Source organism: Sinohyriopsis cumingii, chromosome 4 (genome assembly GCF_028554795.1).
Source record: "Sinohyriopsis cumingii isolate HCF-2022 chromosome 4, ASM2855479v2, whole genome shotgun sequence".
NCBI classification, from domain to species: domain Eukaryota; kingdom Metazoa; phylum Mollusca; class Bivalvia; order Unionida; family Unionidae; genus Sinohyriopsis; species Sinohyriopsis cumingii.
The window spans coordinates 65415647-65438932 of NC_142964.1; the positions used below are offsets into that span (position 1 = coordinate 65415647).

Genomic DNA, 23286 nt, shown 5'->3' on the forward strand with positions numbered 1-23286 from the left:
TGAACTTTCAGTTTCACATGGATACAGGGTGAACCTTTAATTCCACATGGATAGAGGGTGAACTTTCAGTTTCACATGGATAGAGGGAGAACCTTCAATTCCACATGGATTATAGATTTTACCTTTATATTTTCTTTCATACACATTTTATAGAATTTTGTCATCTAGGTGCCATCAAACATCAATACATTTAGTTCTTTCAACATTCTTTTGCTTTTGTATCCTCACATCCAGTGGTACATCAGCATCTTTTGTCAAGTATTGAAAGAGCCCTTTGTCATAATGCTTTGCGCCAAATCTAATTGTGTCAGTGTCCTTCTATCTTTAATCTTAGATTGGCATCATTATGTACAAATCTGAAAATCTATTATGCCAGGATGCTGTCTATAAAGCTTGCAGAAATTCTGTACAGCAGTTATCTGAAGAAGTAATTTAAATGTTTTTATTTTTATTTTTTGCAACAGTAGCCATATTGGATAACGGATGAGCATTATTTGTATACAGTTGAAAGTTGTCAGATATGGTCCAATTCTGCTTAGTCATTTATGTGAAAAAGTCATTAGAATGTTTTTCTCCTTTTAGTAATGGTGGCCATACTGGATGGAGGATCTGCATCAGTTGTACCAACATAAAAGCCCTCTGCCAGTATGCTTTCTGTCAAATCTGGCCAAAGTTGTAATTTAAATGTTTTATCATATTAGTAAGATTTGCTCTATTTTAATGAAGATCATTTGTATGAGTTTAAAAGGTCTTCATTCAAGAATACTTTATATCAAGATTCATATAATTTTATTCATCAGTTTTGGAGAAGACAAAATTTAAATGTTTTACTTCTTAAATAATAGCAGCTATATTTGATGGCAGATCAGTATCATTTTTATTGATCTAACAGGACTCCATTCCAGGATCCACTCAACAAAATTAGTCTAATTCTATACAGTTTTGGAGAAGAAATTGTTTCAGGCATTTCTATTATAATTAATGGCGGCCACATTTGCTGGCAGCTCAGAATCACTGTTATAAATTTGAAAGGTACTTATTCCATGATGCTACCAAATTTGGTTAAATTCTAATTGGCAGTTTTGGAGAAGCAATTCAAAGAGATTTGTCTTCATTTTTTTTAGCAGTGGTAGCCATATTTGAAGCTAGATCATCTCATTTTAAAAACTGAAAGGTCTTCCTTGCATGCTTTCTGTCAAATTTGATCAAATTCTGCCAAGTGCTTTTTAAAAAGAATTTTTTTAAGGGTTCATTTTATTTTTAGTAATAGTGTATAGTATTCATATCTGATAACAAATCAGCATCATATGTATTAATTTCTGAAGTGATTCATGCCACAATGCTCTTTTCCAAATTGGACTAAAACTGGTCATTTTTCTGAGAAGTTCAAAATAGTGATTGCTAACAGATGCAAAACTCACAATACATGACAGATGCATGGTCATTCCGCAGTAGCTCCTCTCTGCTTATGTTCAAGTGAGTTAAAGATAGAGGTAGAGAGAAATGACTCAACATGATGATTATTTTATTTTTCCATGATATCCAAGCATACACTATAGTGTATCAATGAACATGCTATACAAACTTTTATGGGCATGACAAACCTACACAAAACATTTCTAAAAAGAAAATATTCATGATAATGGTATTTCACTCAACTTATAAAATTCTCACAGAGAGTTAATGATTTGAGTTTATTAATAACAATAATAATAGTGATTGATGATAATAATAATCTTAGTAGTACAGATCACTGTGAAAGGACATCAAGAACTTACTTGATAAACTGATGTACTGATAGAGACCCAAATGTAACCTTTGCATTTTAGTAATAAAATGGAAAGGTGGAAAAGCTGTTACTTAAACAAACTGGCATTTGCATTTGTGTATTTCAAGAGAATGCTAAATTTATACAGTCATATAAGAGAAATAATTTAAACAAATGATGTATCTTTATTAAGTTACTGTAAGACATCATGAAGGTCAAATGTTGCTTCAGGTGTGCTGTCATACAGTATGATTTTCTGTAATTAGCCATGACTAATGATTCCTCAAGCTCCAGCTACATGCCACCAGTTATCAGTCGATTGTTGTAAAGAATTCTAACTGACTGCTACCCACTCTCATCCTCTGTTTAATTTCTTAAGTAACTAGAGCTAGTAGCCTTGGAGATGACTGCATTGCAAATTATCCCTCAATACTGTTTTACTAGGAAGGTCCTTTAACACAAACTCTGTGGGGAAAAACGGGCATATTCAATAATATTGAGCCATGTGAATCAACTGCTGTAAAGCCTTAATTTATTTTAAAACAAAACTGATTATTTAAGATGTAAAATGTTAAGCAGGATAAGCAATCAAGGGCCATAACTCTTTTAAATGACGTTTTGGTACAATGAAACTCAAAATTATTCAAGGATGACCAATATAACACTGCATACAGAAGCTATCTGAAACACAGCAATCCTTGGTAAAGTTATGCAAAGAAACCAAACAAAGAAGAAATGTCAAAATGATGCAATATCTTCTTTAAACAATAACCTGGGAAATGGAAAACAAACTCTTTCACATCTCATTAATAAAAAGGTGCCAACCATGTTTAGCAAAGTTATAAACTAAAGTTTGGAGAGCAGGCAATCAGGTGCATAGTTCCTCACAATGATACTGAAGAATGTTTTAAATCACACTAGATCAAGAATAAATAAAATCTGAGGACCAAAAACAACAACTGATTGAAATCAAACAATCTTTGGTAATGTTACACTGTAGAAAGCCAAGTTTGTTGGACAGGCAATCAAAAACTGCAAGTCCTGTGAATTATGCTGTGCAATGATGACACTAAAAATCAATCAAGGTCTAATCAATACTACATCTAGTAGCATTGGGTACATTGCAGAGCACCTAACTGTCTTCATTTGGCTTGGAAGGGCCCTAAACAGTAGAACTTCTCATGGAAAGCCATAATTTGGAGAATCTGGATGTTCAGGGGGAATAACTCTTTTACATAATAATGCAGAATTCTAAACTTTAATCAATTATGGTAAAGTTATATTGCAGAAATAAAAGTCCAGAGGATGTGCAATCAAGGGGCCATAACTCTTCTAAATGAGACCCTACCCATAAAAGGTACATATATATCTATGAGACAGTGTTGAAACCAAATTATATAAGAATATGTAGAATGATTCCTGAGCTATGCTGGTTACAATAATCTGATGTAGTGAGATTTATTACTGGTGGAACATGGGCAATAACTCTCAAAACTGGACCTGAAAGACAGAACCTTTACAAAGCACATCTATACATAATAGGCAACTCAGTTATCAAATGGGTTCCAATTTTGTGATTACGTGTACAAGTTACAGAGCTGTGCTTGTTACCAGCAGCAAGGCATGTGATAATATTCAAGCAATTGTCAAAGGCCATAACTCTATTGAAACAACTGTTGACGAGACAAAATCCATAAAATGCCTATCTAGGGCTATGAGACGACAAACACACCAAAGTGCATCACAATATACTGGAAGGCTCCTGAGCTCTGCTGGTTACAAGGACCTGTTGTAGTAGAAGTTTAATATTAAAGGAAAAAGCACAATAGCTTCATCAAAAGTTGACTTCAAAATACAAAACCTTAAAAAAAAAAACACATCTACCGGTATTCATTATGGTCAAATCACTTGCCAAATGACATCCAATTATGTTTAAGCATTGTAAAGTTAGGCTATTTATAATAAGTGTGAATTGACAAACAGATAGACTGAAAAGATGCTTACTGCAGGGAAATTGCATCTCAATGATGGGATCTAACAAGCGTGCATGCCAAGATTTTGTGCAAAGCTGAAAATTAAACTAAAAGTCTCATCAATATAAAAATGTAAGCCAAATTTGCCCAAAATCCAACAAACAGTGTTGTAAGCCAAATCTGCCCAAAATCCAACAAACATTGGTGCAATTTGAGCAAAGGATCATAAGTGTCTTGCAACATTTTGTCAAATATCCCCCAGATCTAGATCCCTGTGCATGCTTCTTCATCAGCTGCTGAGTTTGAAATTTGAACAAGATGACATTGTTTGGGACCCCTTGCTAACAGTCATGTTAAAAATGATAAATTCAAGAATAAAAGATTACATTTTGTGCACTTTTATATCCTAGAGGCTTTCATTTGTAAAATTTGGTGGACCCCTCAGTGACAGTCAGATTAGAAATGATAAATTAATGAATATAAGACTAAGTGTTGTGCATTTAATATCCTTAACACATTTTGTTGGTAAAATCAAAAAGTGGGATTCTAAGTGCAACAGTGAACAAACCTCAGTTGTTGTTGTTGTTGTTGTTGTTGTGGGGTTTAATGCCATTTTTCAGCACACGATAGGCTATACATGGCGGCCAGTATTAATGTTGGAGGAAGAACCCGAGAAAACCCCGGAAAGAACCACCGACCCACGAGAAGCTACTGGCAAGCTTTCTCACATACCCACATTGGCTGACAAACCTCAGTAAAGTGATGCTAAATAAACAAATACAAATACTATGCAATCATAGAGCCATAACTCTATAAAGTATGTAGCAGAACTCTTGTAGTAGAACTCCTTAAATGTCGTAGCAATATAAAACTATGCCAGATATGGTTAAAATCCAACAATTCTTATTAAAGCCAAGTTGCAGAAGTGAAAGGACAAATAATCAGGGGCCATAACTCCTCTAAGGCTGAAAATTTAACCCTTCTGAGGTTTTATCACACTGCAAACCAAATTTTGGTTAAGATAAAATTGTTCCCTGTAAAACTTTTTTTTCTATACAAAAAAAAATTGTTGGCATACTGATAGATGGACTAATGGATGGACAGAAATGTGATTACTATATGGCTATACTGGCTTCACTGAGGAGGCCCTAACAATGTCTGGGGCAGCTAAGCTTGTCCAGCTATAAAGCCATGTCATTCAATCATGGTCTGACACCTTAACAAACTTTATTATATAACATGTACAAATTCAAATAACTTTGCTATCTTTCAACCATATTTCAATATCAACCAAAATATTACTGCAAGTGATATAATTTTCAAAGGAAAATCTCTTATTTTATATAATATGAATTGCTAATCATTAGGCAAGTTAATCTTTGTGAATTTATGATTCGACAATTCACTTAGCATGATTCTGCTATAGTATTTGCATTCTCTCCCATTTGTTGTACCCTCTACCAATTAGAACAACAAAAGGATCAAGGACATAAAAGGTGCATAAAACCTGGTTATTTCATTCACTAATTTATAAGTTCTAAACTGATTGTTGCCAATGGGTCCCAAACACTGTCAGCTTGTTGGCATTTTGAATCAGACAGGTGTTTCTTTAGCAATACGGTCACCATATTTGCATGGGTGAATCTATGTTTCGAAGCAACAGATTGACGCAGTTCACTATGTTTGAGGTCGTCCATTAATTATGTCAACAAAATGGGGGGAGGGGGTTTGAAGAAGTTTGACAAATGTTGACATGGGGGAGGGGGGAGTTCAAGATAAATTGACGTCAACAATGTTATTTTTTACAAAAAAATCAGCCACTATGCCCATTATAACAATTGAGGAACATTTGGCTTCTCTATGGGAAGATGATAGAAGCTAGCATATAAACTCTTGATTTTTTCATGAATTCAAAGTGTTATAGTCAATTTGAAATCTGTTAAACAAGTAAACAAAATGTATTAAAATTTATTTGTAGACCTTTTAATTTCCACAATTCTATTTTTAGCATATTTTTAGCATAAAAGCCAGCTGTATAAAATATTGTTAGTTTGTGGGGGGGTAAAATTTTATTGGGGGGGGGGTCACTGAAAGTTTGACAGTTGTTGACAAGGGGTGGAGCGGGGGTAAAAAAATTGCCTAAAAATTGTTGACATAATTAATGGACGTCCCCTTTTGATAATCTCCATAATATAATTCCATACATTTTGGAGGTACATCTCTCTGAACTTGTATATATATATATATAGGTTTCTCCTTTCTATGTTAATTTGTTTCAGAAATATTAAAACTAGACATTGAATATTTTGGACACAGACAACACAGTTTTTAATGAAATAGATTGTTCTAGAAAACAGAAAACAGTAAAGCAGTCTGTCTGCTTCTTTACATTGATAGCTTCTGTTTTCTTTGAAATGCCAATAAGTCAACGGTGTTAGGGATCCCATGGTAACAGGTTAGAAATTACAAATAAATTAATGAAATGACCAATTTTGTTTGCATTTTTTACACCCCTGATGCTTTTCGTTTTTAAAATCTGTAGCAGGGGTAGAAACAAATGGGAGGGTGTGCAAATACTATAGCTGCAGTGTACCATATAGGAGTGAAAATGACTGTTTATATTAAGATGTTCCAGTATCACTTTTTTATTATATCTGCAACTTTACATCATGAAAGTTGTGTCAGATAGGATATCCTCAATATGTGTGACTCACAAATCTTTATTTGTGTAATAAAATATATCTGTTGGAGTTGTGGAATTCATGAAAAACTTTATAACAAAGCCATATATATATATATATATATATATATATATATATATATATATATATATATATATATATATATATATATATATTATTCTTTAGATCTAGCAGAAATAAATGAGATCTGCATTCAAAATATGACATTTCATGTGTTTAAAAACTAGGTATTAAAGATGAATGTCAATATCAGTCTTATGTGCACACGAGGACTAAATCTATTTTTTCAAAACTGAAGAGTAGCCATCTGCATGTTCCTTGCATTTAAACTCATTAGTATATCCAAGTACTGAACCTAATGAACCTAATTATTAAACGGATGGCAAATCATCTACATGAACAATATATTAAAGTTAATGGCAAATTACTCAGTTTAAATTAAAGTCAAATAAAACAGCAATATTAGAGTGTGTGAAATCGGAACATGATACACAAATGGAACATGAGATGAGAACAGTATCAAACAGTTTAATATCATCCAAGTATTTTCTTGTGATACTCCATTAGGTAGTGATGAAAACAAGGCCTATATCTGCAAGTTCCTGACAATATCTTATTACAAATACAAGCATATGCAAATCTTCATTTTGTCACAGATCAAACCACTCTTTAATTTTCAACATTACCACCTAAAGAGTTAGTCAAGTTTATTGGATTTATCACTAAAACTGGATAGGAGCACAACAAAATGAACTGAGTTGTCACCCCATCACCCCACTGAATATGGAACTCTTATGTGAAGCAAGCAATGAACAGTCATCTATTGTATCATTTCAGAAAATATTTTTGAAAAGAAAACATTTTCGTGGCCACCAGTATAAAGATACCATACAAACGATACACACATATTATTTAAAAAACTGCCATGAAAAATAGTCAAGTGTACCTCTTTTTAAAATGTTTCTTTCAAGAGATGCCTCCCCTTTAATAGAACCTGTTTGATGTTAAAATAGTACATTTTATTTAGTCCCCATCATGACAGGCCACCGCTGTTTCCAATGCCATATTTACATTACAGAAAGGGTGACCTCTCATTATGTTACAGCATTTGGTTTTGCCCAATACATGTTTCTCACAATGACCAAGTCTAGTAGAACAATCACAATTACGCAATCATTGGTGATGGCATAAAATATTTTCCTCATACTTGTTGACAGTTTTCAATATATGTATTCATATTGTTTTCAATGTTTTTTTTCTGTTATTTCACTATCAAATAAATATTTTGTATGCTGTTCATATGCAGTCATGTATAACAGACATTATATGATAAAACTGAAACTTGACAATGATTTCAATATTAAACACAATGCATTTACTTGGGTTAAAGATAACGTGTTTGTGTCACCTTTAAATGCAATGCTTACAGACTAAAGGTACTAGCAACAATAACAACAACAAATAAAACAAATATTGGAATTAATATAGGCATGATTTTATACACACACACACACACACACACACATATATATATATATATATATATATATATATATATATATATATATATATATATATATATATATTAAATAGGATTTTATAAAAATTATGACATTTATCCAGAATCTGAGATGAAAGCAAGCATTCTATCTATAAAGATTAAATACAGTGAATTCACTATTTTTGTTTGCAGTATCAATTTCTGTTGACTTGTAGTTGCAACACAGCATGAACAAAGACTTAATTAGCAATCCACAAATTAAGTAACAACAAAAATGTGGTTTTTAACAAAAGCATAGAACTTTATACACAGGAAAAAAATTAAATTTAAAATATTAAATACATGAAAAATCATAATTGTCTGATCACAGCACAACTCTGTTAATGGTTTGTCAGTAATAAATATTATGACCACCAAACATATCATTAAATAAATATGTCAGAACATGCTATAAACTGAAGTTTATAGGACCAAGTTGATTCGTCAAAATAGAGCATAACTGAAAACAAAAACAAGTACACAGACATACCCATAACATATATCCCTGATATCCTCCAATCTTTTTCCCCAAAAATATCACCTGCTTAACTCTCTCTCTCTCTCTCTCTCTCTCTCTCTCAGGAATGACGAGATTAATGAGAGTGTATTAAATAAAATAAACATTAAAGTTTATATTCTATCACTATAACCCTCCGAGAGAAGGGATGTAAAGTCAAAGCTGCATTTCTGAGAAAATGAGTTGTCTCCCTTACCTTTAATTGGCAGTACTCCTTAAGAAGTTTGAATTGTGGCACTTACAGAAAATTGTTATGAGTTACAAGTTTTGTTTTAAATTAAAACAGCAGAGATGCTGCCAAGAATTTATCTAAAGTAGGAATCTCCCCTCTTCGCACCAAAATAAAGAGATGTCGAAAAAAAAAGTTGGGTGTTGGTGGTGGCTTCAAATGGGCATAGATAAACATTTAACTAACACTTAAATATCCATCTCTTTCTTCCACCTCCTCTCTGTTAGTGGTCTATTTAAATAAAATTTATCAAATGATGTTCCGTCTAGTGTATAAGCATTAATCTGTTGACTGCTTCTGATGAGCTCAATCAGTTTAGATTATCTGTGTCTGTACATTGTTCTATGCTAAGACCTCTGCTGTTGTATTAACATCCTTCACTTCAAGGTCACTACAGAACAATGTTTCTGCATCTAAAATGTTACTGAAAACATTGCTATTAACAACAAGTTTTTCTTCACAGATATGTCTGTACTGTCATTAGTAATTATTGTGACAAATTCACTTTCTTGAAGTATTTTGTCTATGTCTGCCTGTAAAACCTCAGCACACCTGTACAAATTCATCCCCAGAGCTTTGTGACTTGTATGTGGCTTTGTTACCAACCTGATGAGATCAAAGTGCATCACATCCATTTACTCACTGCAGTTTAAACAGAGAAGGGAACCTCAAAACAGGAACATTTACAAAGGCTGTAAAATATGTCTCATTACACCAACAACTGCATTTGATATTATTCACTCTTTCTTTAAAATACGGGAGGCAGTGGCTTCAAAAATCAGAGTTGCATACCTACAAGTCTGGCAAATATCACACAACACACCTCCCATTTTGGTGGTCTTGCAACCATTTGTACTCTGACACCAAAGAGTTCTGAAATTGTCTTTGCTTCATATTTTTGCTTCTTTCATAGTGGTTCATCTAACCCAGCATTTGACATTGTTTTTGAATCATTATCCTCCACTTCACAAGAAACTCCATTACATCACATCCTTCACTTTGTTTATTCTACCATTCACCTTCCACATTCCTGCCACTACTGACTTGGAGTTGAAAATAATCAGTAATTTTATGTGCTGCCATACTTGATTTCAATTTCAAGAAATAGATAAACATTTGTGCATGTGCAAATGAGAGGAAAGATCATCAATTGTAGAACCCTCTATGTTGTTATAATAAGGATTTCAAAGCATCCTTTTCTATTAACATACTTCAGCAAACGATGGAATGAAGAGAGCTATTTTGATCAGATAAATATGGGACAGCATAGATTTTCATTTCTTCAAATTATCTAACAGTTGAATAAAACTGTATAATGGGCTGAGTACATTTCTGTACGAGTGACTTTGAACTAAATAACTGCAGTGAGCAAATTCATACAAATTTATGTGATTCGTACATTTGAGCACCCTGGCATCATCTCTAAAACCAAAAATGCATTAATTTTTGTGGGTATCAATTTTCTTGGTTTTGCTAACTGTTACATTTCACATTAGTAAATAAAGTTAATGATTTAAGGAATGGGGGTCACACTATTGCATAGAGTGATCTTTTGCACTGTGTCTTTAAATTTGTGGCTATTAGCAGCCTTGAAATCTATGAAAATTGGAACCCATTAAATATGTATAGTCTAACCAGCATGACTTGTCCATTTGACCACATATATGAATATGATATATACACCACTCCCTCGATAACTCACTCTGATAACTCACAAACCTGCTTATAACGCTGGGTCAGGCGTGGATCCCATTTTTTTAAAGCAGAAAATACCAAAAACATTTATCCCTATTTCCTGAACTTGATGAAAATCGTGATCAAAATTGGCACTATTAAGTACCATTCTGGGAACAAACAAAAACAAAAGCAGTGACGTAATACATGGATGTTTTAGCATACATGAGCAAGTTGTTGAAACCAGCTGGAACGATCTTTCACATGTTGGACATTTTGAAGAAAAAAATGCTATTTATACAGAATAACTAACAACTTCATTAGAAAAATCGTGTTATTAACAATTATTATCAACGTGATTGTAAAACAAGGATTCAATCATTAAACAGCCCAGTTCCCTATCCCTATCTCCCTTGCAGTTTTCTTGATGCCTAACTTGCGCCCTTGCTTATAGTGTGGTCTATGTTTGTGGACCCCATTGTGCGCAAGTTATCGAGGGAGAGGTGTATCCAAAATCTGATTTTCTGTTTTTTCAAAATAAGTCATAAAATTCAATAAATATTTCTTCTACTTTATTTATTTCATTTTAAGTCAGCACACTTACTCATAATAACTAACATGAAATGTGGTACAGTATAATCATTCATAAATAACTAGTATGAAATGTGGTACAGTATAATCATTCATAAATAACTAGCATGAAATGTGGTACAGTATAATCATTCATAAATAACTAGCATGAAATGTGGTACAGTATAATCATTCATAAATAACTAGTATGAAATGTGTGACAACATAATCACTCATAAATAACTAGTTATGAATGTGGATGCCATACTCCCTCATAAATAATGTATGAAATGTGGAACAGCATAATCCCTCATAAATAACTAGTATGAAATGTGGGACAGCATAATCCCTCATAAATAACTAGTATGAAATGTGGGACAGTATAATCCCTCATAAATAACTAGCATGAAATGTGGGACAGCATAATCCCTCATAAATAACTAGTATGAAATGTGAGATATATTCCCTCATAAATAGCTAGCATGAAATGTGAGACAGCATATTCCCTCATAAATATCTAGAAAGAAACATTGGACAGCATAATCCCTCATTAATTTGTATGACATAACCAAATCAACTTCACTAGAATGGGTCATTATGCTATGAAACGTTCTGACAGTTTATGAAGAGTTTTACTTATGCGAATTTAGACACTTGACCAAAAAGTGTTACATATGAAGACCTGTATGAACTGATTGTTGTATGGTCATGGTTCACACAGCTTCAGAGGTTCTTTACTGAAGTACTTTCAATAAAGTTTTCAAGGACACCAAAAAGGTTTCATTAAGTGTTTTCTCATAAACAATTTAACGTTATCTATGTTATTTGTAAACTACTCGTGTTATGTGTCATTTGAACCACCAAATTTTATCTCATTTTATTTATTTATTCACTATTTTTGGACAATACATAAATAACAGACCTTATTTAAAAGTATTATTTTCTTTAGTTTTAAGAAAGCTGTATTCCTTCAGGTAATATCAATGAGTTTTGGACATAATTCAAGCAGTTTAATAAAGAAAAGTGAAGAACTTTCCATGGATAAAACCCTACTTCTTTTAATTTAAGGATTTTTCAAAGTTGTACGATCTGAGCTATGAAATGACTCTTAACTGTCTTGACTGTACCCCTGACTCTTAGTTCTGGAAAGAACTAGATATATATAATGATTCATGGTTATCTGTCTTACTAACAACATGATTACCATGTACAGTGATCACAAGTGTTTGATCCCAACAATGTCATTCCCATCTTTCTTGCAAAGATTAATCAATATTCTTAACTAAAGATTTTCTTCCAAGAAAAATGGTGCAAATCTGTTCCAAGTCTTTCCAACTGGAATCTGAATTAAAGAAGTCTTGACCATTGTTTTTAATTACCACCATGCCTATGGCTTCCTTCTGAGGATGAATTTCAGGAATGTCTGGCACTATTTCATGCATCACAGCAGCACTTTGAGCAAATAAATTAAATACAAAAGCTTCTGAACTAAATTCATTTTCAAATCCTAGCTTTTTTCCAATTCTTCCATACATTTCTTCATGTAACCTTGCAAATCCGACATCTCTGTCAGTGAAGAATATACCATTTCATAGAATATTTGTGGCCATATTTTGAGTAGTTCATTGCGCTTTCTGTCAGTAAATATGGCTTCTTTTGTAATTTCATTGATGTAACTCCTTGCAAATGCCTTCTTGGACTCCTGCAAATAGATATTAAATCTCTATGGTTTCTTCTATGACTACATTCTAATTTTATACCAAACACCCATTTATAAGTCAAGTAAGCTATACATACTGAACACTGTGAGAATACTATATATATATATATATATATATATATATATATATATATATATATATATATATATATATATAAAAATCAGTAAATCCTGTCTTGAGAGACCACTGTTATGTGAGATCACCTGTCAGATCAGCACTGATGGACTAAATACCCTTATACAGCGATATGGAACAGATAAGAAATTTGGCATAGTAGTCAGTCAACTACTGATTTTAAAAAAGGAAGTTTATGTTAGCGAAGAATCATATTTTGGAGCAGATGTATCCAAAAGATAATATCTGTGAGCTCTGGGATAGAGTACATAAGAGTCATAAAGATGAGTTTCCCAACATATTCAACCTGACAAAGCTAGATATGTATATGTCCCTTCAGAAAGAAGCATAGAACAATATTGACACAAAGAAAAGGAGCACAGTATGCTCACAATTAATTAACAGATTTTAATGCCTGAAGAACTAGAAGTGATATTTGTCAAAGATGTTGATTTCAGTAGAGCTTTAAGAAAGGGGAGCAGGAAGAAAGAGAGACATAACTGAAGTTTAGATAAATATTAACCTATGACTGTTTCTTCCTCCACCTCCTTTTTCTGTTTTTATACAGAGGGAGGTCTCCCTAAATTTAAAATCCTATCATCATCTCTACTTAAATTGTACATGGAGAACAAATATGGAATTTCTCTTTTTTTATGCAGAGATATTTAACCAGTGCTGATGGAATAAATGAAATTAGCACAGAATGAGCTATGGGGCAGATTTCAAACTGCTCAAGTTTATCACCTTGTGTAAGTTGAAAAATGTGTAGAATAGGACTGGGTGTAGTCAACAGTTTTCCTTCTACACTAACAAATACAAGTACCTGTGGCTGCAACAGTCTTTTGCGTGTACAGGAATGATAGATTTTCTTGGTAATCAACCTTATTCCCATGCCCATATTTGTTCTAGATGAGATTTTCTTTGCTTGAGGAAACCGCATTATTCCTTCTGTTTTAAAGATAACATTGTAATGTCTTCCATGTGTAACTGAGACACAAAACTGGTAATAAGATGTTTTCAAATCATTTATGTTGTACAAAACAAAGGGAATTAAATGGCCTAAAATGTTGGATAGAACTCACTACAACCAACTGGTTGTTGTTGTTGTTGTAGGATTTACCACCATTTTTCAGCACACGATAGGCTATACATTGAGGCCAGTATTAATGGTGGAGGAAGAATCCGGGAAAGAACCACCGACCCTCGAGAAGCTACTGGCAAGCTTTCTCACATACCCACATTGGCCGAATCCGAGACTCGAACCCACGCAGACAGAGGTGAGATAGCAGTGATCCGTAACGGAGAGCACTTTAGACCACTCGGCCACTCTGGGCCCCTGCAACCAACTGGTAGTCTGTTTGAAAGTATTGTTATCTTCTCATCAATGAGACTTGCATATAAATATGTGATAACTATATGTCTATCTGTAGTCTGCATTATCGGGAATTGGACCAGAATGTCAATATACATGAAAGGGCACCACCTACCTTCCAAAGATGGAAAGACCATCAAGTTCTTTTATGTGTGTCGATATGCATCTATCGTATTGCAGGCTGTGTATCATGAATCATATCAATACACAACACACATGTATTGTTTCACCCCTAGTCCTTACTGTCAAAAGCCAGTAAAATACTTGCCAGAACTCTGCTGAATAACCTTGTGCACCACACTGAAGATGGGCTCAGGTCTCAGAGTCAGTATGGCACCAGGATAGGATGAGGGACCACATACAAGTTGTTTTTAGTCTGTCAACTCCATGAGAAACGCCAGGAACAGAACTCTGATCTATACAGGACATTCATCAACCTGACAAAAACCTTTCACAGACAGCTGTAGGAGGATCTGGAAGATCCTGGCAAAAATTTGGTTCACTGTAATGCTTTGGCAATTCCATGATGGCATGCTTGCTAGTGTCATGGATAATTGTTTCATCTGAACCATTTCCAGTCAACAATGGAGTTAAGCAAGGCTGTGTGTTGGCCCCAATCCTGATTAGTATGATGTTACCTGTCATGCTTACTGATGCCTTCCATGACTATGACTATGACAATGGGATTGAAATCAGATACCAGCCTTATGGCAAGCTCTTCAATATGATGAGACAAAAAGTCTTGATGATAATAGTTTACAAATATGATCAGAAATATGGCCTGTACAATGTCCACAAGCTCTGCCAATCAGATCCCTCATTAATATACATGGATGTCACTTTTAACTTAACTCATCCAAGATTCTGATATAAGCCTACATACCAAACATGATTAAAATCTGATCAGAAATAAACCTTCTTGAGTGTTCACAAAATCAGCCAATCAGATGAAAGATCACCTCATTAATATGTGTGCATGTCACTCATAATTACTCATGAGGTCAGAAACTTACATACAAAATCTGATCAGAAATATGGCCTCTAGAGTGTTCACAAGCTCAGCCAAATAGGGATGGACTTATTGTCAAACATAGGTTTATCATTATAAGGTACTTTTAAAATAACGATCTCCTATTCTGTGTGTTGGGCATAAACTTTCTGAGGGCTGTTCCATGAAGGCTGCATTTTCTTTATCTACACTTGTCCAAGTGATGATATAAAAAGAACTAAATCCATAAAAATGTTCTGAAGTCCTCAACACATCAACTAAGATACATATTTGACCCCTTTAAAATTATATTCCTACCTGATATCATACCTGTACTTATAAACAGTAATGTTGTCAAAATCCTTGTTATGATTAAAATGTTCCTACTCTTATGTGGCCACTCCTTTTGCAATGAACTGAGTGACATCACATATGATGGAAAGCCAATGGTAAAAAAGCACTACCTTGATGAAGAATATAGTGTCTGGTCTTTCTTTAGAGAGCCTATTAAGAGTGTGATTGCTGTGTTGTGTGAGATATGACAATGGATCGAACACTACCTTGATGAAGAATATAGTGTCTGGTCTTTCTTTAGACAGCCTATTAAGAGTGTGATTGCTGTGTTGTGTGAGATATGACACAAGTGTTCACTGGATATAAAATACATGCAACAAGTTCAATATTATATGCCATATGACTCTGCAGCCAATACATATGAGAAAAACTTGACTGAGGTCACTACAGCATGAAATATTGGTCACAATGACCCACTTTTTGTGGAAAAAAGATTTGCTTTTACCAAAAAGTGTCCATACAGAAAACCTATTCTGATGTTAAAATAATGGATTGACAAAGGTGGTACTGTGTGTATGCTCCTTCCATATTAGGCCTAGGCCGCCTAACAGTTCCAACATGTACCTTATTTGCTGAAGATTCATTAGTTTGGTAGGAGAGGCCTGCCCTGCCCACAAACTCGCCTTGGGCCTTGTCAAGTTTTACTGTCCCTTCCAAGACTTTACGACTCTTTTCTTCACTCATTGCAAGCAGCTGCTTCCGCCTGAAAATAAAAAATATAATAAAAAAGAAAATGACTCTTAACTGTCAACTGTTCCTTGAATCAATACACTATGTTATTTTAAATTCCAAACAGCTGCACTTTGAGAGACCTATTATGGGTATAGTTGAGACAACACTAAGTTGCATCTGGTCTATCACTGATACATGGATCTCCTGATTTGTTGTTGTGATAGAAGTTATTTTGGAACTGTTGAAAACAAATAAACACAGAATGAGGAGGCCAAACTATATGGTAAATAATATGAATGAATTCCAGTTATGGAGATATATGGGGAAAATGTTTACAAAAAAAAAGTCAAATTTGTGTAATGTAGTCTGGTAATCCAGTTTTCATTGAGGCAAGATTTTATTGATTTATTAGAAAAACTCTCAATTTTATCAAAATACACTGGGACACTGCTAAGATATGTAATTCATAATAAGAAATCAACTCATATCCCAATTATTTTGAAATTTTCTAACATTACCAAAACTTTTAGTCTCATAATCAAAATAGTTTTGATACAAACTATATGTTGCTTTATAGGTGAAGAACTTACAAATGTGGTGATAAGATAAGAATTCTTTATTTCAAACTACATAGTCCATACATCTAAATTAAAATAAAGATATAAAATAAAAGCAATTTAAACATAAAAGTTCATTGATATCTTTTGTACAAGTATACAAACACATCTGCAACAATGGACTGTGTCCGGCATTGTTATGAATGAATGAAATGTAGTAGGTTACCCTATGCATTGGAAAAGTCAATGATTGCAGAAACAAAGTGACAAATTATCCCTTAAAACAGTACTTAAAACCAACTTCTGTAAATACCAAATTTTCTGTATATTTCACACTGAATACAAATAGTTTGTCACATGCATTTCCATGTCTTTGAAGTCTTTAGTAGACAAATTTGAGATTCTGCAACAGGCTGCAGCTGCTAGAAGTAGAACTATGTATCACCTGCAAGCATTTACCATCATACAAATCAGTCATTATTTTCTACATATAAATAACAATAAAAAATTGCTCCACCTCCAAGAATACTTTTGAAATGATGGATGAACAGCATTACTGTGGTATGCCAGATGCTAGCATTTTCAACCAGGCATTTGCTCAAGAGACACTGACAATAAAAAATTTGTGTGCACCTTTGACTTTTCCTATTTTGACGGGGAAGGGGGCTTAACTAACACAGAAACATTATCATTGGGAGGATTTATACATGCTCAGATGAATATTTTCTTGGGTAATTTATCAAAGTCAACTAAATTCAGCTCCGTTAACCTTTGCTTAAACCCAACCTTGCCAGTTGACAGACCATCAACAACGTAATTCTTGGAAGATTTATCTTCCTTTACATGTTTTTACTAGTCTGACAATGACGAACTTGACAATGCTAGTTTTAGATGCATATTTTGTCTTTTCGAGCATGTTCTTTTTTCCCTTATCTAAATTTCTGCAGTTTTATTTCCTATCCTCGTAATGGATACTTCCCTGTTAGCTCCAACATCATTGATATTATACCCTGGCAAGCCTGGCATCTCCGAGTCGGACAAAACGAGTACTAGGGCATCATCCATGTCAGTGTAAGAGTCTGAACGTCAGTTGCTTGATTAAGATGTCACAAATGTATAGAGGAGTAAGACATAATATACTATTTAATTTACAAGAAACACTCGATAAAACAATGACATGCAGTTGTCAGTCTCTGTCTGCAGAATAAGGTTACACTGTTTACCGAACTTTCTGTGTGCATGGCTTATAATAACCCAAACAATGATGTTTAATTAGTTCTGGTCAACTTCTGTATTTTCCCTGTGATACCTCGGGCAATGTGAAAACTGTAGATATGTATATTTAGAAAAGAATTAACAAAACAATCTTACTAAACAATCTTACTAATAGAAAATTTAATTGGAACTTGTGAATGACAGCCATATGCATGTCTATTTACACATTTACAAATTCTATTAATGTTTAAGGCAGTAAGCTGAAATAAGCTGTTTACATGTGTAATCATTGCCGCATTACCGTAGTCTTACTTGTCTAGTGCTTATTGAAATATGAACATGTGGAGGATGAACAGCTGATTTTACATGACCTGTGTCACATGATTTTATTTCTTTTTAAAGAGTGTCACTCATGCCTGGGTGAAAATACATGAAAAGCCAGAGGCTAATGATATGCTGCATAAAGCCGCAGTACATTATAAATTTGAAGACAGATTCACATCTCAAGTTTCGTACTACTCTTTAGGAGTTTCCTATGACTTACTCAGCATGTCTGACCAATATTTATATAATGACTTGATATATTTAATGTTTTATATATGCAATTAATGATGTTATACTTGTCAAAACATGAGCACCCCAATGACTATGGACAGTTTGCATGTACAAAATAAAGCATATTTAACATACTTTTTTAGGTTCTATGAACGGAGTTAGTGTTAATGAGACAACAGGCATGTGGTATAGGTTTTAAAAAAAGCCTTTACTTTATTCATAAATTGTAGCAGCAGCTTCCCTCCTGTAAAAAATTCTAAGATTGAGACTTGTGCACTTAGAAATGAATAATTTTCATGTGAGTTCTGACCAAAAGGGGTGTGCATTTAAAGCATTTGTATGTATAACATGGAATATGGGATGCTGCACATAAATGAGTTGAAGCCGTAAAAGCTTTGTTATCATATATATATATATATTGTGATGGCATAGGAAAAAATACTTTTTTTATCTGTGCATAATGCATACCTGATGGTGAACAGAATGAACCCAGATCTGCCATCATATAAGGCATTGGAAGATCAGTATAGCATGATGTTTGCTTTAAATTATGAACAGAATTAACAGCATAGACCTTGATCTACCTGCACATTTTCTGAATCAGACCCTGGTCAATGCTGTTTACAGTTTGGTACATGTTTATGTACAAGAAAATACTGCACACTGCATGGTCTATTCTCAAGTTGATTGCAAGCCTCACATAAAAAATTTCAATCCAGTGCATGAACATCATATAATAGTTGCCAAAATGATGAATGTTTACTTTGGTGAATCCCATTTTTTTTATAGAAAATACTAAATTTCTGAAACAGAAAAGACCATAACTGTGCATAGACCAAAGCATGCAGCAAAATCTTAAATGCACATTTTGCAGTTAGAATATAGCAACTAATTACTCGTATGATAAAGAGAACAAGAATTCTATAGAATATTCTCACTTGCTTTGCTTTGGCATAATCCCAAAACCTTGAAGAAAAGCATAAAAGATAGATCAATTTACCCATTGTGAGAAGTACCCTCCAAAATGAATGCACACAAGTTTTATGACTGTTCAGATGTACATACACGAGATACTGAGCTAAATGCTGAAGTGTGAAATATACATTGCCATGACCAACTTTTGCCTGTGGTGAATAGTACTCTCTCCAAGATATACAAAGTTTCATAAAAGTATGAACAACAGTGTCTGAGAAATAAAGCTACATGCAAGAAATAAACATTGACACTCACAGCAATTACAACATTTTTGGAATGTGATTCCTGTGCCTCACCTATTCTTTTGAAGCAAAGAAAACAACTTTCCAGTAAGATAAATCCATTGTAGAAAGAAGAAAAAACCTTCCAACCCCAACATCTTTATAATATTCAATTTGTTACCATAATGCCAAAACAATGATAAATGTCCTTCAGTTGATATTGTTCACAAAACATTTAATACAGCTTCAACTCTCTCTTACAAGAGTATTCAACAGATCATTTATGCCAATCATATTAAATTATTCCTACAAAGTACACTTAGTTAATTGTGTTAAAGGGCTCAGTTTTCTGAATGTGATTCTAATTTACACTGAAAAACATCTTCGGTTTTTAGCTAGCACAGTAAATTATTATATGCTCATTTTTTCTCCGTTAACTTTACATTGTCAGAATCGTTCAATATTACCCGACACAGAACTTGCGTGCAAATACACATATTGCATTCATGTGCATAAAGGAACTACTTTCTATTGTAAACAAACAATGGACACAGATGCCAGCACTTTCAATTTGTAAACTAATCATGTACACTCGCATAAGAGGTGCTTTACATTGTGGTTGTTTAACTTTGTTTCTGAATGTACTAAAACAGATGTTTTGTGGACTGCCTCATACCAGCTGCTTTGGCAAATTCTGCGTTAACTTTGTTGACACAGTGTTTCGGATTTAGGCTACCTACAGTATACAACAGATGCAAAAAAGGGTCCTTACAAATGACATACAAGTGATAAGTCATATACTGTCTTCTTTAGCTGGTGACAAGAATGGAAAAAAAATACACTTACAGTTTTATACCCTGAATTTCCTCAAAATGTATTTTCTTAGTTCTGTAAATCCGAACTACATGAGCTATGTCATAGGTTCTCAGTCTTGATTACACATTTCGAAATTGTACTGTAATTTCAATGATAAGTGCAATTACATCCTCCTTACTGCACTCAAAATGAAATAAGCATTAAATTCCATAGCATCTTTTTGATAATTGCAATTGAAAGACTTCATATTTTTCCCACATTATGATTTCAAACATTCAATGACAGAAACAGAAAAACATTTGCAGACGTCAACACGCTTTTCCCTCGCTTCTTCAATCCCATGTATTTCACGTGGAATTGTCATATATAAATCCAGTCCATAATCAAGAAGTTTCATAGAATCGAAAAAAATACCAAAATCTATTCATTCCTGATCAAATGAAAAAGTTGTTGCAATGCGCATTCATTCACAATATGACTCCAAATTTTAATTTTAACTAGACACGCCATTTTCTTTCAAAAGTTAAGTTGAGCGCACAACTAACTTCAAATTTATCTGGGCGGAGTTATGTGCACAGTAATAATGTTGTTTTTGTGTAATGATGAATTTGCACTTGTGTATTTAGTTTGGATAGCGGCATACATTCAGTTACTTTGTTTTGTGTAGTGTATTTTGTTAATATAATTAAGCATTAGGTAGAATTAAAAAAATTAGCATATAATAAAAAGGTTACTGCATTTGTATGGGAAAATATGAACTTGTTTTGTCGGATGGATATACTGCACTCCCAAGGTCATGCAGTATTTTTATTCGAAAAACTCGGTCCATATTTTCCCATACAAATGCAGTAACCTATAAATCTGAGTTGGTAGGTCCCCCTGAGGCCTCAGGATGTAGAACAGGCCTTATGCACAAACTTGTATGTCATAGTCTTGACTAATGGCTATAACCTATTTGCTGTGGGATGCATCCTGTGATGGTGTTTCCAACTGAGAAGGTCTTAGAGTTTTTAAAAGAATGCAGTTTAAATAGAAAAACTTATGAGTGTGTATCTTAGGGATTTTACCCTTTCTGACCTTTATCTTTGTGCCCCTGTTCTGGGAGTTTTTTCAACATCTTTACCTTTTATCTTTCATCTCATACTGGGTTTTTACTTCTGGTGACATTTGTCTAATGGTTTTGGTTACTGTCCATAATCATTTATAAGACAAGTCCAACTGCAAAATGCACAGAGAAAGATCTTCCATTGCATAATGTGCCAGCAGATATGCATCTGTGCAGTTTATTAGGAGTAATTAGTAGAACAAGCAGCAAAGATCCTGATCTGCAGGTGCATTATGCCATGGAATATCAGGATCTATGCTGTTTGCAGCTGGACTTGACTTATAGGTGAGTACATATGATAGATATTTGAATTTGCCATTTTTGCTAACTAGGAATTGCTTTGTACTATACAGCCAGGACTGTCACTGTGCAGTTAAACTCTGTGCATACATACACACATACACCGACTTGAAAGATCACTGTTTTGAAATATCGCCTGTCATGACAAATAAAAAAAATTTAACGCATGGACAGACTGTTGTATTTTGTAAGACCACTTGTCTTGAGACGCAGACAATTTGTTGGCATAAGTTGTATTCTCTCAAAATAGTTTAATGAATCAGATTAAGGTGAACCATTAAAATTATTGTTTCATTTTATACAACTCTAAGAAGGAAATATTGGGTCCCACTGAAAAGAATGAAAGTCATGAAAAAATTATTAATAAGAACCATCACTCTTGTAATTAGCAAATCATCCTCTGATGTACTATATTTTTAAGAATGTATTAATTCAAGAAATATTATCCAGGGTGCGGTATTAAACTGGTGCTGTGGGAAAAAATGCGTGAGAAAAATATGTCTGCTGGATAAAATGTATTACACTGAAGCGTGGGTAAACTATTATATGATGTTTGACACACTTTTAATTCAAAGTCCACTTGCAAACAACATGGATTTTGATATGCCAGCACATACTGTGCTGGCAGATCAAGGTCTGTTCAGTTTGCGGTTGGGCTCAAAAGTGGGTATATATATATATATATATATATATATATATATATATATATATATATATATATATATATATATATATATATATATATATATATATATATATATTGGAGTATATATGGTAAGTGATTGGTATTAAGTACTGGTTGGGCAGTGCTCATTGTAACTTACACAGATGGTTCAGTAGGATGTCCCCTACAAAATAATAAAGTCAACAATGCATGAAATATGGTGTCATGAACATTCTTTTTAAAATTACTACTGTCATTTGCCAGATGAATACATGTATGCCTATAAAGCTGCATTGCGAATGTATCAATGTCAATATTACTAGTAACAATAATACTGTATACACGTACTTATAAGTTGGGTCCAATAGCAAACAACATAGACCCTGATCTGTCACTGAATAATGTGCCGGCAGATCAGGGTGTATGTTGTTCTACTAACTACTTCTAACAAGCTGCATAGACCCAGACCTGTTGGCACACTATGCAGTGGCAGATGTAGTTTGCAGTCTGCAGCCAGACCCAACTTCTACGTGAATGTATATGGTACCTTACATAAATTTATACCTGGTGCTTACCAATGCTTTGGAAGTGAGACAAAATTACATGTCGGAAGATGGTATCATGTGACTGAGTTTGTTGCAATAATTATGATATACTAATCTGTAGGTTCTGTAATGGTTGTGA

At 33.7% G+C, this 23286-nt stretch overlaps 1 protein-coding gene across 4 annotated transcripts in view; it reads right to left on the reverse strand.

The window, feature by feature from the left end:
- Positions 1–1508: 1508 nt before the first annotated feature.
- Positions 1509–23286, reverse strand: part of LOC149801354 (leucine-rich repeat-containing protein 49-like) — a 170828-nt gene continuing 149050 nt past the window's right edge. For 3 of the 4 annotated variants that reach the window (XM_089955411.1, XM_089955408.1, XM_089955412.1), the window contains 4 exons: positions 22763–22786; positions 16087–16225; positions 4492–12675; positions 1509–4309 (listed from right to left, as the gene is read on the reverse strand). In XM_089955411.1, coding sequence (XP_089811537.1) covers positions 12481–12675; positions 16087–16225; positions 22763–22786 — 358 coding nt within the window. In that variant the 3' untranslated portion in view covers positions 1509–4309; positions 4492–12480. The remainder of the gene's footprint in view (positions 4310–4491; positions 12676–16086; positions 16226–22762; positions 22787–23286) is intronic. The other variant, XM_089955409.1, reaches the window with a different exon arrangement.